Source organism: Miniopterus schreibersii (assembly GCF_964146895.1).
Source record: "Miniopterus schreibersii genome assembly, chromosome: 9".
NCBI lineage: Eukaryota > Metazoa > Chordata > Mammalia > Chiroptera > Miniopteridae > Miniopterus > Miniopterus schreibersii.
In genome coordinates, this window is record NC_138118.1 from 2,791,712 (window position 1) to 2,805,795 (window position 14,084).

Consider the following 14,084-nt stretch of genomic DNA (forward strand, 5'->3'; position numbering starts at 1 on the left):
CTCCACAAAAAAAGAATCATCCAGCCCAAGATGTCAACAGTGCCAAGAGGACTGTAGAAGCCTTGTCCTCAAGTCCAAGCTCAGAGCTGTCACACCACAGACCTGCAGAGACCCTATCCAGGGCAGGGGGTTCAGGGCCTGGGGAAGGACAGGACCGCAGGAGGACTGGAGTAATGGGCAGGGCAGGAAGGGCCCATTGTCACAGCCCTGGGCCGAGACAGGCTGGGGCAATATCCAAGGCAAGAGCCTAGATCTGGGAGCAAAGACACGGGGTCAGGGAAGGGCCAGAGACCACCCAGAGTGGGATGTCCTTATACAGGTGGGCAGGGCACCAAGGGCCCTTTTTATAAAGGTTTGTGGAGACCAGGGGTGGCACGCCTAGCAAGTCCAGGCCCCAAGCACACCCCTTCCCCCGTCTCCTCTCCTGGCCGCTCCACAGTGAATCTTTATGGGGTTTCTTGGCTGTCGCCACACTGTTAGGGCCCAAGAGTAAGAACTGTGTGCTGACTTATAAGGTGTGCTGTGTGGGGACACAGGAGAGGCTGGGCCCGGCTTCATGAAATCCTTGATCACAGACAGGCCCTGCAGGCCCATCTCCTCTCAGTCCCAGACTTTTTTTTTTTTTTTTTTTTTAACATGCTTTTATTGATTTCAGAGGAAGGGGAAGGGAGAGAGAGAGAGAAACATCAATGATGAGAGAGAGTCATTGATCGGCTGCCTCCTGCACGCCCCCTGCTGGGGATGGAGCCTGCACCCCAGGCATGTGCCCTGACCAGGAATCAAACCATGACCTACTGGTTCATGGGTTGACACTCAACCACTGAGCCAAACCAGCAGGGCCCCACAGACTTTGCCTGGTTCCCCGAGAAATCTTTGGTCCTCTGGGCACAGACAGAGCCTCTTGCCTCTGCTCACATCACTTCTCCTACCTTCCTCTGGCCAGGTTGAGGAGGGGTGCAGGTTCGATTTCTGGTCAAGGGCACGTCCCTTGGTTGCAGGCTCGCTCCCCAGCCCCGGTCAGGGCAAGTGCGGGAGGCAACCAACCCATGTGTCTGTCTCACATCCATGTTTCTCTCTCTCTCTGTCCCCCTTCCCCCTCTCCTCCACTCTTTCTAAAAAAGCAAAAACCTGGAAAAATATCCTTGGGTAAGGATTCAAGAGAAAGAAATGCACAGGCCTCTGGGGATCTTGGTTTTCTTCTTTAAAAGGCAGGTGTTTGGGGAAGCGGAGGGGCCTGTGTGTGTGTGTGTGTGTGTGTGTGTGTGGCTATTGCCAGCTGGCAGGCATTCCACATGGAGACGTCAGGGAGGTGGCTTGGGATGAAGGTGAAAACCCAGGGACCTTGAGGTTGGAAGACAGATTTGCAGTCCCAGCCCCACCCCGCAACAGCACAGTGACTTTTGGCAAGTCGCGTGGCTTCTTAGGGCCCTTTTCCCTTATCTTTAGAATAGGACCCTGACCCCACCCCCCACCCCCCGCCCCCCGCCGAGGCCATCACCACCCGATAGGGTCTCTGTCGGGATGAAAGCGCTTGGCTAGCAGGAAAGTCCTGCTCAGACCTAAGATGCTGTTATTGCTGTGAATCCTCCCATGACACGAGCACAGATTGTGTTCCTGTCACCTGGAAGCACGCCGGAAATCCTGCACTGACTTGGCCTGGGCTCTCCCTATCTCCGAGGGATCTCGGGCTCTGCCGTGTGCCAGCTACTCCCTATCTATTCGTGAACAAGACAGAAAGATCCCTGCCTTTTTGGAGCTTCCATTCAACCCGGGGGAGAGAGGAGTTAAACACTAACATCGTAAGTCAGCCGGTGATACAGACGGCGGAAGGCCGCAGCCCCACGGGGAGACGAGCGGAATCAGAGAGGATCGCGGAGGGGAGGGAACGCTGCAGTTTTTAACAGTGTGGACAGACTGTGCCCATTGAGAAGCAGACGTTTGGACAAAGACGTCAGGGAGATGAGAGAGTTAGCCGTGCAGAAGAGCCTTCTGGGCAGAGGGAACACAGCCCCAGGGCGGCCGAGGGCCTGGAGTGTCTGAGGAACCACGAGAGGCCGGAGGCTGGGGCACGGACCAGAGTGGCAGGAGGGGAGGACTGGGTGCTGGGACCCGCAGGACCTCGGTCCTTACTGGGATAAGATGGGGGCCCTTGGGAGAGTTTCAAGCAGAGAAGTGAAGTCATCTGATTCCCCCTTTTAAGGGACCACTGGTTGCCACACTGAGAATAGACTGTTGGGGCCAGTTGGAAGCAAGTTATTCACTGTTCACGGACTGGACCCGGTGGAAGCAGGGAGAGGTGAGGAGGGGTTGGACTCTGGGTCCAGAGCCAACAGGACTTGCCTTCCGGTTGGATGTGGGACGTGAGAGGAAGACGGGATTCCAGGGTCACTCCAAGGTTGGTGGGCAGAGCGCGGGCGTTTCGTTGTGGGGATGCGGAGGTGGAGATGTCGTGAGCAGACAAGTGCAGGACCGAGTCTGAGTGTTGGGAGGAGGGACTCGCGGGAGGAAAACATTGGTAGGTGTCAACATATATATAGGTGGTCTTTAAGGCTATGACACTGGATGAGGTCACCAAGGACGTGACAGTGGAGAAGACCAAGGCCTGGGCCCGAAGCGCCCCCACACTGAGCGGGAAGATGAGCTGGACAGCCCAGGAGGTGAGAGGGGGAGCAGGGGGTGCCCGAGGGAAACCCAGGGAGGGCGCGCCCTCGGGCCAAGGGCAGAGAGTGTTTCCAAGGGGAGACAGTGGCCGGCTGTGTGGCATGAGGCAGCCGCTTCAGCGAGATGGTGCCTGAGACTGAGGGTGGCGTTTGGCCACACAGAGCTCATTGGTGGCCCCAACAGGAGCCTTTCCGGTGGAGCAGTGAGTAGGACGTGTGCCGGAAAGGATTGGGATTGGGGGGAGGCAACAACAGCGACTGGGGACAAGTCTTTTGAGAAGTTTTGTTGCAACTGGGCAGTGACCGATGGGATGGGCCGATGGGGAGATGGCCCGGAGGCCTCCGGAAATGAGGGGAGAGCTGACCATCTGATGGTGTGGGGGGGAATTGCTGGAGCAACATCCTGGTGGGCATGAGAGGGGACAGGAGCCAGAATACCGGGGGGGGGGGGGGCAGCTCTGGGCCAGAGCACAGATAACTGCTGTAAGAACAGGGGAGAGCTGACGGGAGGTGGGAGGTGGGTGGGGGTCTCTGGAAGTTTCTTTCATTTTCTCAGTGGAGCAAGAAGCAAGGTATCAGCTGGGAGGGAGGAGGGGGGAGAAAGAGGAAAACTCCTGTGGGAGTGGGGCCAGGAAAGGAAGTGAGTGGGCCAGGGATGGCCGCGGGGCACGAGGCCGCTGAAGTCTGTGCTGCTGAGGTAACAGTGAGACCAGGTCCGGGGCAGGGGGGTGACCAGTCAGGTGCCAGGTGCCGGGCAGGAGTTGGTGAAGCTGGATTTAACTCTTTTTTTTTTTTTTTAAATATATCTTTATTGATTTCAGAGAAAGGAAAGGAGAGGGAGAGAGAGAGATAGAAACATCAATGATGAGAGAGTCATTGATCGAGCCCGCAACCCCGGCATGTGCCCTCACCGGGAATCGAACCCCGATCACCTGGATCCTAGGTCGACGCTCAACCGCTGAGCCACACCCGGCCGGGCTGGATTTAACTCTTGAGTCAAGAATATACTCAAGGGCCCTGCGGGTGTGGCTCAGTGGTTGAGCATGGACCCATGAACCAGGAGGTCACGGTTTGATTCCCAGTAGGGGGCATGCTGGAGGCAGCCAATTAATGACTCTCATCATTATTGATGTTTCTATCTCTCCCTCTCCCTTCCTCTCTCTGAAATCAATTAAAAAAATTTTTTTTTAAAGATTAAAAAAAAAAAAAAGCCCTATCCAGTTTGGCTCAGTGGTTAAAGTGTAGGCCCACGAAATGAAGAGTCCCGGGTTCGATTCTGATCTAAGGGCATGTACCTTGGTTGTGGGCTCGATCCCCAGCCCCAGTTGGGGCAAGTGTGGGAGGCAACCAGTCCACGTGTCCCTCTCACATCGATGTTTCTCTCTCTCTATCTCTCTCTGAAAAGCAATGGGAAAAAATCCTTGGGTGAGGATTTTCTTTTAAAAAAAGAATGTACACAAGGGAGTTTATTTTTATTTTTTTTAAAGATATATCTTTATTGATTTCAGAGAGAGGAAAGGAGAGGGAGAGAGAGAGAGAGAGAGATAGAAACATGAATGATGAGAGAGTCATTGATCAAGCCCACAACCTGGGCATGTGCCCTGACCGGGAATCAAACCCCGATCGCCTGGGTCCTAGGTTGATGTTCAACTGCTGAGCCACGTCCGGCCGGGCCACAAGGGAGTTTAAAATGGTAACTTTTATGTTACTATAATTTGAAAGAAGAGAGTCTATATACAGGTGTCGTTGAGATGAGGGATGCAGGTCAGAGAAATGGACCAGAGGGTCCAATGGAGGCCTGGGCTTGGGGGGCCAGGGTACTGGACAGAGTGGTCAGAGAGTGGGCGCTTGAGACAGATATTGGGGTGGGGGCTGCAGTGGCTGGACTGAAAGGTACAAAAGGTGACCCTGATGTGAGTGGCTGAGGGACGGCGGGGATCACTGGAGGTGAGGTGGCCAAGGAACCAAGACCAGAGGATCTGAAAAGCAGCCAGAGGAGGACAGGGAGCCACAATGGTGGGAGTGACAGTGAGCCGGGAGCTGGAAGCCCCAGGAAGTGTGGGGTAAGAGGCAAAGCCAGGGGCCTGGAAGCAGCTGCCATGGGCAAGGAGGGGTCCTCCACCACCTCGAGCTCAGTGGGGGAGGGGTCTGGGAAAAATATCCTTGGGGGCGGGGAGCCGAGCTTCTGTTGCAGGAAAGCTAAATGGATGTTCACAGCAGTGGCCGAGTGGATTGGACATTTTACTTATGACAGACCACGGAGTGGAAGGCCTCAGGTTGGCGGGAGAGGGGAGCAGAAGACGGGGCACATTGAGCCTTATGGAGCCAAGCGTGCAAGAGTCGAGGGGAGTCTGGGGTTTTGGGGTTTTCTATGGCACAGTAAGGCAGGTGCCCCCGAGGTGGACCAGGTGGAGAGGCAGAGTGTTGGGTGAGGATGGGAGAGGGCAGGGCTCCGGGGGCCCCATCAATGCAGAGGAGAAAGTGCATTTCAGACCCTGGGAGCAGCGCTTACTCTTGACTCCAGGCAGAGCTAAAGGCAACTGGGGGCCAGGTCCCTGGGCTGCTTCCATGGGTGTTTTATCTATACATTCCACTGCCTACTGCCATTTGGCTTAATCTCCCCAAAACTGTCTTCAAGGAAATGCAGGTGAATCTTTTCTCTATCCTGTTTTTCTCCCTCAGGTGACATCCCAGCCCTCAGGAGGTAGTGGGTGGCAGAAATCCCTCTGACCACCTGGTTGGAGCAGTAGCTGAGGTCTCAGAAGTTTTCCAGTGTGAGGGGTAGGATGTTCAGTCACCAGGACATTGTCCTGACACTGGTTAGGAAGTGCCACCAAGGGTCTTCCCAGCCCAGGGAGAGCAGGGAGCCAGGGTCCACGCTTGAGGCCTGGTGATGGGCGGCAACTCTCTGTCCTTCCCGGGCCATGCCAGCCAAGGCCCTCCTGGCCTTCTTGGAGGTCTGGGCATGAGGACACAGTGCATGGGGAGGAGGTAGCCTTCCCAGGACCACATCGCCAGCCATGAGCAGAGCTGGGTGTCCACAGGAAGTCACCAGGCTGCCACCTGAATCTGGTCCCCAGCTCCCCAGGCAGTGAAGAAAGTGAGGACTGGAGCAGCATCTGGTGATAGATCTGAAGGTGGGGCAGGATGCTTGGGACATAAAGAGGGGTGGGGGACTCCCAGGAGCCTCAATCATTTGGGAGATGGCAGAAGCAGGGCTGGAGGGATGGCTTCAGCTAGAGACAGAGGGTCTTGTGAGGATGGGTGGGTTTCCCCAGCTGTGGATGGATGATGTAGGCCCCTGGCCTCAGGGAGGAGACAGAGGGGAGGGGCAGCTGCTTTCTGTCGTCTTGACAACCTTTGACTGCTGAGAAGGCGGTTCCCCCTTGCATTTGCCTGGAATCTAGCTGGTCCAGGAGCGAGGATGTTCCTGCGGAACCGTCCCTGCTGCCCCACCTGGCAGAGCCACGCTGTTTCCACCTCATTGGCTGCAGGAGGGGGCCGGGCTGTTAGAGCATCCCTCAGGACCAACCCCATCCTTGCTGTAATGGGGGCCAGGCCAGTGCACCTCCTCTTGGCACAGAGCCACAAGCTGCTGGGCGTGAACTGTTACAAGAGACCCCCTAAAGCATGGTGGCCACGAAGGGAGAGAAAACTAACTGAATCCAAAAAGTGCCTTCCCTCTGGGCCGCGCATACTCAGGGCCCAGAGCCTCAGCTCTTCTCTCCTCCCGTGACCGGCAGTCTCAGCATCCAGATGTTTGCACTCACCGTGTGTGAGGGGCAGGGTGGGGGTCACGGAGCCCCCACAAACTGAGGAAACCCACTGGGGCAAAGAGAGGAAGGACTCACTCATCCGATTAACCTTTATCCCACACATTCTTACTGTGCAGGCCCCGTGGGGGACCGCAAGGCAAGGCCTCGCCCTGCTCCAGGGAAGCGGCCAGCTTAGCGGTGAGGGCTCCACTGAGGTGTGTGTGTGTGTCAGGGACCTGGCTTCACTTTGGGTTAGCAGCACCCCCGGCCTTGGCACGGTCTAGCTTCTCTGGGCTGTCTCCCTCTCCTTCCCGTCTGTCTGCCTTGGTCCCTCTGTCTGTCTTATGGAATCATTGGATTTCAGGGCAGGAGGGCCTTTCTCTTATTCCTGAGGAGGCTGAGGGACAGTGACTTGCCCAAGGTCACACAAATATTCTGGTGTCCCTTTTTCTTTTTCTTTCCCCTGCTTCTATCATATTTGTCTCTCTTGTGTGTGTTAGCAAACCTGACACAAAAAGGCGAAGTCTCACTGAGAGACAGACCCCCCCCCCAATAGTAGCAGAGGGTCTTGGGCCCAGAAACATTCTAGCATGAAGAGAGGTACCCCCAGCTGCCTTGCTCTGGCCTGGGAAGTGGGGGGGGGGGAGGAGGGGAGGTGCAGGACTGTGCCACCATGCCCACGGTCTCCTCTGCCAATGTCCTGTCTGCTGCCACAGGAAGCCCCTCTTCAGAGGTGAGGGTTAAGGGGCAGACTGTCTTCCACTTCTCTCTGGGGGCTGGGCCTGGACCCACGGCCTAGCTAGGGTTCCCTGGGGGCCTGGGACTTAGGCCAGGCAGGTAGGCTGGGGCAGAGCAGCCTCTGGGCCCCTGGCTTGCTCTGGGGTTTAGTGAGCAGGGGGGGGAAAGTGGGGGCTGGGTTTAGGAATGGCCCATGGCCCAGAACACTGAAATGGGGGGTCCTCTGGCTGAGAGCTCCCCGTGGTGGTCTCACTTCATTCTCTCTCTCTCTCACTCACACACACACACACACACACACACACACACACACCCCAACCCGCCAGGACAATGCCATTCTGCTAAGGGAAGCTTTATTGCAGGGGGTCGCGGGGAAAGATGCTGCAGAAAGAGACCTCTCCCTTCAGCCCGCTTTCCTTTGTTCCCCCGGCCTCCCTCCCTCCCCCCTCCCAGCTCCCCTCCCCCTCCCCCTCCCCCTGACTCCCCCCTCCGCCCCCTCCCCCCGGGCAGGGTCCCGCTCATGGGGAGGGTGGGCTGGGGCCCGGGCCGCAGCCCCGGCGGGAAGGAGTTAAGCCCCCCGCCCCCGCCCCGCATCCCGCCCCCGCCGCCCCGAGTCCTGCAGCTAGGCCCCGGGCTGACCTTCACCGGGAGGGAGGCCGCAGTGCGCATGCCCGGCCCGGCTCCGGCCGAGCCTCCGCCGCCGCCCGGGCCCGTGCGGGCGGGAGCCGGGGCGGGCGGCCGCGGGCCGGGACGTTCCCCGGGCGCCGGGCGCGGTGGGGGCCCCGCCGAGCCGGTCCCGGGGCCGCCGCGCATCCCTCCCCGCGCGGGGAGCGGCGCTTTGCCATTTGGTGCTGGTGGCGCTTCGGCGGCGAGGGAAGGAGAGATGGGGGGACGGCAGGGGGGACTCCGGCTGCGGGCGGCCGAGCGGCCGCGCTCCACCCGGCCGCGCGCGCGCCCCGTCGGCCCGGGCCGAGGGGCCGAGGGGAAAGCGCCCCTGCCCGCGGGAATGCGGGCTTTCCCTGGCCCCTTCCCACCCGGCGGGGGGCGGCGGCGGGGCGCTGCTGGGCAGCCCTTTGGGGAGCTGAGCGGTCGGGGATGCTGGCCTTTGTGACGTGGGCGTGCTGGCCGGGCACCCACACTGGCGCCTCTGGCCTGAAGGGCTCGGCTTGTGTGGGCGCTTCTAGGGTCGCCCCTGCAGAGGTCGCATGCAAACGCGTCTGCGGGCGGGGGCCTTGTGAATCTGGCCTTGTGAGTGGGAGGTGGAGTCGGTTAAGGTGTGCTCGCAAGTGCAGATCCCTGTGGCTCCTGTCGCCTGGTGTTTGCATTCGTGTGTGTGTGTGTGTGTGGAGTGTGGGGCGGGGCATGTATGCATTCTATGCAGCTTAAGGATATCCATCCCCCAGGGGATGGCTGCAGGGGGAGGCCCTGGTCCTGGGTGGGCCCAGGAGAGAGTTATGGATGGACTTGAGTGATACCAGCTCCTTGGCTCCACCACAGCCCTTGGTCTAACCCCCTCCTGCAACCTGTGCCACCAAGACCAAGACCAAGCATCCTCACAAGTGCTGAGCCTTCCCACGTCAAACTGCCCAGCTGCTTAAGCTGGGGCTTCCACCCACCCACCCCTCGGCTGTTGTCTTTTTGCAAAAGGCCTCTCCAAGAATGGCAAACTGTGTGCTTCCCACCAAGCCTAGAGGGGTCTACCCCTTACCCAGTTCCCTAGAACCTCCAAGGCCTGTGGTTTGACATGTCCATGCTAGAAGCACCCACAGAGAGTGGGGGTGCCCATCCCATGGTGACCCTCACCTTCAGGTAAGTGGCCGACTATGAGTTCTGTCCACTGGCCACTGAGCTGTGGGTGGTTGGTTGCCCGTGTTAGCAGGCGTTTGGTCATGTGGAGTCTCTGTGCCCCTGCAGTGGGGGAAGATGGGACTTAAAGCCAGTCCCTGACCTCGGGGGCACTACAGCCTGTTTGAGAAGCCAAACCTAACACCCATGAAGCACAGGGCACCTCACACCTTAGTCAGCCCAGTGCCAATTCATGGCACAGGGTAGATGGCAATGACGTTCGGAGCAGAGAAAGGTCCGTGTACACAGAGTGGGACCAGGGAAGGCTTCTGGGGGGAGGTGGGGCCCCAGCTGGGCTTTAGAGGATGACTGTGATCTGAACAGGCAGACAGGAGGTGGAAGGCATTCCAGGCAAAGAACATCAGGAGCAGAGACATAGAAATGGGAATGAGCGAGGGGTGTTAGACGTTAGTGAACGGGCTGGAGAGATCGCCTCCCCAGGATGCCTGTGGCTGCCTTCGTGGCCTATTGGAACCACCCACTCATCCCCTCCCCACCCCCAGGGCCCAGTCTCTGTGGGTCTGAGTCTGGGGTGAAACCTGGGTAGAGATTTGGTAGGAAGGGGGTCTCTAGATCCCTAGCTAAGCCCTGGGTAGAGGAGGGACATCATGGACCACATGTCCTCCCTGGCCTTTCAGGGGATTGGCAGTGGGTCCCCAAATGGCCCAGGAGCACCCAAGGGCCCAAGGGAAACCGGGGTGCGGTCAGAAGAGGCTCCCCATGCAGAATACTGCCACGGTTCTTTGTCCTGACCTCTGAAGGCGTGATGAAGGGTCGAGGGCCAGTGCAATGCTGGAGCTGGAGGGCCCAACTTCACATAAGTTTTCCAACAAATTGCCCACCCACCCGCCTCACCTGGATTCTGACCGGGCAGCCCCAGGAGGCCTATAAACTTGACCCACTGTGGTCCCATAACCCATGGGCTCTCGCTTCAGAAGGAGGAGAGAGGGGTGTGGTCTTTGGGGACATGGGCGGGGCCGGGGCTCCCGGCCCGTGGATCTCGGGACTGGCCCCTCCTATTTCCTGTCCCTCCTTAACGCCGGGGCCGCCAGCTGCCACCGCGCCGGCCTTCTGGCGCTCCCCCACACTCCTCAGCTACCCCTGCTCTCTCTGGGGTCTTGAGGTTGGCTCTCCCATACCCAGCAGCCCCAGCTGCTCTGAGTCCCCCCCCCGCACCCCATTCCAAAGCCAGCAGGCCCTGCTTGCCCCATTCTCTCTCCCCATCCATCCATCCACCAGCACCCACCCCAGCGCCTTGCCTTCCCCCACAGTTTTCCTGTTCTCAGGAGCCCGATCCACCTCCCTCTTTCCAAAATACATCCCCTATTGCCCTCACTTTCACACATAGAGACAAAGACTCACAGACCCAGAAATAGACTCACACAGGAGCTGGGAGACACAGGCCAGGTCCTGCCACCCGCGCGCCCGCACGCGCGCACTCGCACCCGCGGCGCCCGCGGAGGGAGGCCCACAGAGAAGGCATGTGTCTGTGCACGCACATAAACACCCCCACCCCCCGCCCCCGCCCCCGCCCCGCCGTGCCCACACCAGGGCGCAGCAGACACACTCGCGGGCAGACAAGGGCGCACACATCCGCGGGCGCAGAGGGACACCGCCTCCCCGGCACACCCACCGCGGCCGCCGGGCGCGGGCGCGGGCGCGGGCGCAGGAGGAAGGCCTCGTCCCGGCTCGGCCTCCCCCCCGCCCCCCCATTCCTCCCCGCGAATGTTTCCCTACTTGGCCTGCCAGGTCTCTGGGGAGAGGGCCTCAGACATGCAGCAGGAGCCACTTGGGGGAAAGTTGGAACTGACTGTTCCCTGCCTGGCCCTGCCGGCGGATTCCCTAACCGAGAAACTATTTGTGGCGAGAGCCGGGTGGCCGGCGAGCCCCCCGCCACCTCCCCTCGCGCCCCCCCTCCCCGCGCCGCCTCCCGCGGCCCTCGGGCGGCCAAGGCGGCAGTGCCCGCTCGCCCAGCGCCCGGGAGCCGCGCTTTGCCGGCGCGCCCGGCCGCTTATCTGCGCTGTTTGGACAGCGAGGGTTGGACAGGCAGGCTGGTCTGTCCCCGCCGAGTCCGCAGGCAGACCCCGGGCCGCCGGACTATTTCTGTCTTATCAGCGCAGGAATGCGGCAGCCGCGGCGGCGGCGGCGGCGGCGGCGGCGGGCGGGCGGCGGCGGCGTGGGCCGTGGGCCGTCAGGGCAGCCCTGAAGGGGCCCCCTCCCCACTCCGCTCGAGTAGAAGTGTGAGAGCGCCCAGCAGGACTCGGAGGGGAGAGTTGGAGGAAAAAAAAGGCAGAAAAGGGAAAGAAAGAGGAAGAGAGAGAGAGAGAGAGTGCGAGGAGCCGCCGAGCCCACCCCGATGGCCGCGGACGAAGTTGCCGGAGGGGCGCGCAAAGCCACGAAAAGCAAACTTTTTGAGTTTCTGGTCCATGGGGTGGTGAGTGGGGGAAAGTTCGCGGGGGAGGGCGAGCTGGCTGGCTCGGGCTGAATGGAGGGCCGGCCGCGAGGGCCGGGGGGGCGCCCGCTCCCCCACCGGCGAGAGGGGGCGCCACGGCCCGCCGCCCGGCCCCGGGAGCGCGCGGGCGCGCGGGCGCCCGAACACGTCGCCAGGCGGCCGGCCGGCCGGGGATGGGCGCCCGGGCGGGAAGCAGGGAGGCGTTTGCCTGGGCTCATGTCAGGGGCTGGGGGTGGGACTTGGGGACTGTCCCCCTCCCGAGCGGGGGGGGTCCCCCTGTGTGCCAGACACGTTTTCTTCCGTGCTTTCGCGCTGTGGGCCCAGGGGTGCCCCCTGCCCTGGGGGGTGGGGGTGGGGTGGGGGTGGGGGACCCGGCATGGGCTGGGCTGCCTGGTCCCCGGGTTGCCAGAGTGTCTCTCCGATGGTGTCTCTGGGAGCGGGGAGCAGGTGACCCCTGGAGGCACCGGGAGCGGGAAGCTCTCTGGCCGAACAGCCTCTGCATCCCATCAGGAGGGCTTTCTGGGGCTCTGCTGGTGGCCTCTGCCATCAGGGTCAGGCAGACCCCAAATTAAGGGGTCTGAGGATCCCCTTGGCAGGCTCGGCCGCCAAATAGCTGATGTCCTTAATGCCTCAAAGGTGTGAAGGGAGGGCTGGAGTCAGGGAGTGAGGCCTAGAGGCCAAAGGGGCAGGGCGGTGGTGCCCTGCCAAGAGCAGGCTTGGGAGGCACACCGGGAGCCCCAGGGAGCCCAGGGCCACCTGAGGGCCATGGGAGCCTCAGGCTGAGGCAGCAGGGGCCAGGTTGGGACAGGTGTGGAGGGCAGATGGATGGGAGAGGCAGGGGGCTCCAGAACTTGGGGTGGGTGCTGGGGTTGGAGCCGGGGACGGAAGAAGCAGTCAGGTTTACCATGGCCAAATTTGGTTCTGACCCCAGGGAAGGCATGTTCTCAGCGAGGGAGGCCAGAGTCCCTAGAATCTTGGCCCTTCACAGGGGGCGGGTGTGTGTGTGTGTGTGTGTGTGTGTGGCCCTGGTGGCCACCACAGCTCTCTGGGGCCTCTTTAGCAGATCAGCAAGTATTACTGACCTTGATAAATGGGAGAGTAGCTCATAAGGAAAATGGGCTTCCTTGGGGTAGACTGTCCTCCAGCCCGGATCTCTGGGATAACTTCCCAGGGGTGCTTGTGATGGTCAGCGGAGTTACCAGCCCTAACCTTGCTGTTTGGGGGAGTCCCCTTGAAAAAACCCATTGAGGAGGGAGAAAGGCTACACTTGTGGATTTCTTTTTTTTTTTTTTAATTTGGTGAACTTAGAGCTTCAGTTTTTGAGTGGTTGTGAGCCCCGCTCCCAGAGCCCCATCTGTGCTGGTGGGGAATGGATGGCCGGCCTGGGCTCCATTCTGGGCCGTCACCCTGGAGGAGTGAGTGACAGGGTCAGGTGGGTGGGGGAGGCAGACACATGGACAGGCAGGTTTCACTGTGGGAAGAGATGGACGGAGACAGCTGGCTGGCTGGGGGTTAGGGTTAGACACAGTGCTGGGCTGGAGGGAGAGTTGGCAGTTAGGAGGGATCCACCAAGCTGGGGGGCAGGGCTCCTCCTTGTGCCCGGGGGCAGCTGCACTCCTGGGGGTAAAGTGGTAGTATTTAAATGATAACCGGGCCCTGGGGCTGCATCCCTGGCTCTCTAGAGTTCCTCCTGCTCTCCTACTCCCAGTCCCCATCCCACTCAGCCTCCGCGTTACAACCCCTCCGGCCCTCCCCAATCTCTTCTGGAATCTGGACGAGTGGGGTTTAAAAAGTCCGTGGGACACTTCGCTTGGTGCATTTGCATCTCACCTGCATCCCGCCTGAGCACCTGGAGAGTGTCAAGGGAATACCCCTCCCTCATCTCTCCATCGCCCCCTTTGAACCCCGACTGTGACCTCGCTGGGGTGGGGTGGGAAGTACAGGAGGCCTGTACCATGAGACCGTCCCTGGTGATTCAGGCCGACCGGAAGGAAAGATGAATGTAAGAGGAAATGTGTGCTGTTTCTGACCTTACCCAAGCCCTCTGGGCTGCCCACCTACAGCAGGCTCCCCCCCCCCCCAATCAGAGCATCCTGATGGGGTTTGACCTCAGCCTCCCTGGTTGCCTTCACCTTGAGAGCAAATTAGGGAGGTGGGCGGAGTCAGCGTAGCCCCCAGGAATGGAAGTTTGGAAGGGGGTAGACGTTGGGGCTGAGGGGGTCAAAAGCAGGGCCCCAGAGAGAAGAGGGGGTGGGTGGGGGAGGGGCGAGTGCCAGGCAGGACTGCGCAGGAACCGGGGAATGAATGGGAAGAGGGGCCTGCAGGAGGCCCAGCGGGGAGCTCAGCCCCCGACCTCGGGGAAGCCGGACCCCGCTGCTCGGCGCCGCCTTTGCCGGGAGGAGCTGTGTGACCTTGGCTAGGTCGCTTTTCTCCTGGAGCCGCGGTTGCCTCATCTGTCAAGTGGGGATGGAAGGACCCTCGCGGTCTGCCTTTCAGGGGAGCCTGGGCGCGTGCACATCCTTTGAAGAGGTTGAAAGGCGCCATGAATATTCATTGTCGCGGTACCTCCCGCAAATCCGAAGCTGGCGATGCCCCCGCGCAGTTGCCTGGCTTCAGTTAGCTTCCTGCAGCGACGCG

At 60.6% G+C, this 14,084-nt stretch overlaps 1 protein-coding gene across 4 annotated transcripts in view; it reads left to right on the forward strand.

Moving 5' to 3' along the window:
- SMARCD3 (SWI/SNF related BAF chromatin remodeling complex subunit D3) overlaps positions 1-14,084 on the forward strand; it is a 32,966-nt gene that overhangs the window by 11,950 nt on the left and 6,932 nt on the right. The window contains exon 1 of one of the 4 annotated variants that reach the window (XM_081147914.1): positions 10,861-11,429. The exons of 2 other annotated variants lie outside the window; for them this stretch is intronic. In XM_081147914.1, coding sequence (XP_081004040.1) covers positions 11,352-11,429 — 78 coding nt within the window. In that variant the 5' untranslated portion in view covers positions 10,861-11,351. Of the gene's footprint in view, positions 1-10,860; positions 11,430-14,084 lie in introns of those variants that run through there. One more of the 4 variants, XM_081147912.1, reaches the window with a different exon arrangement.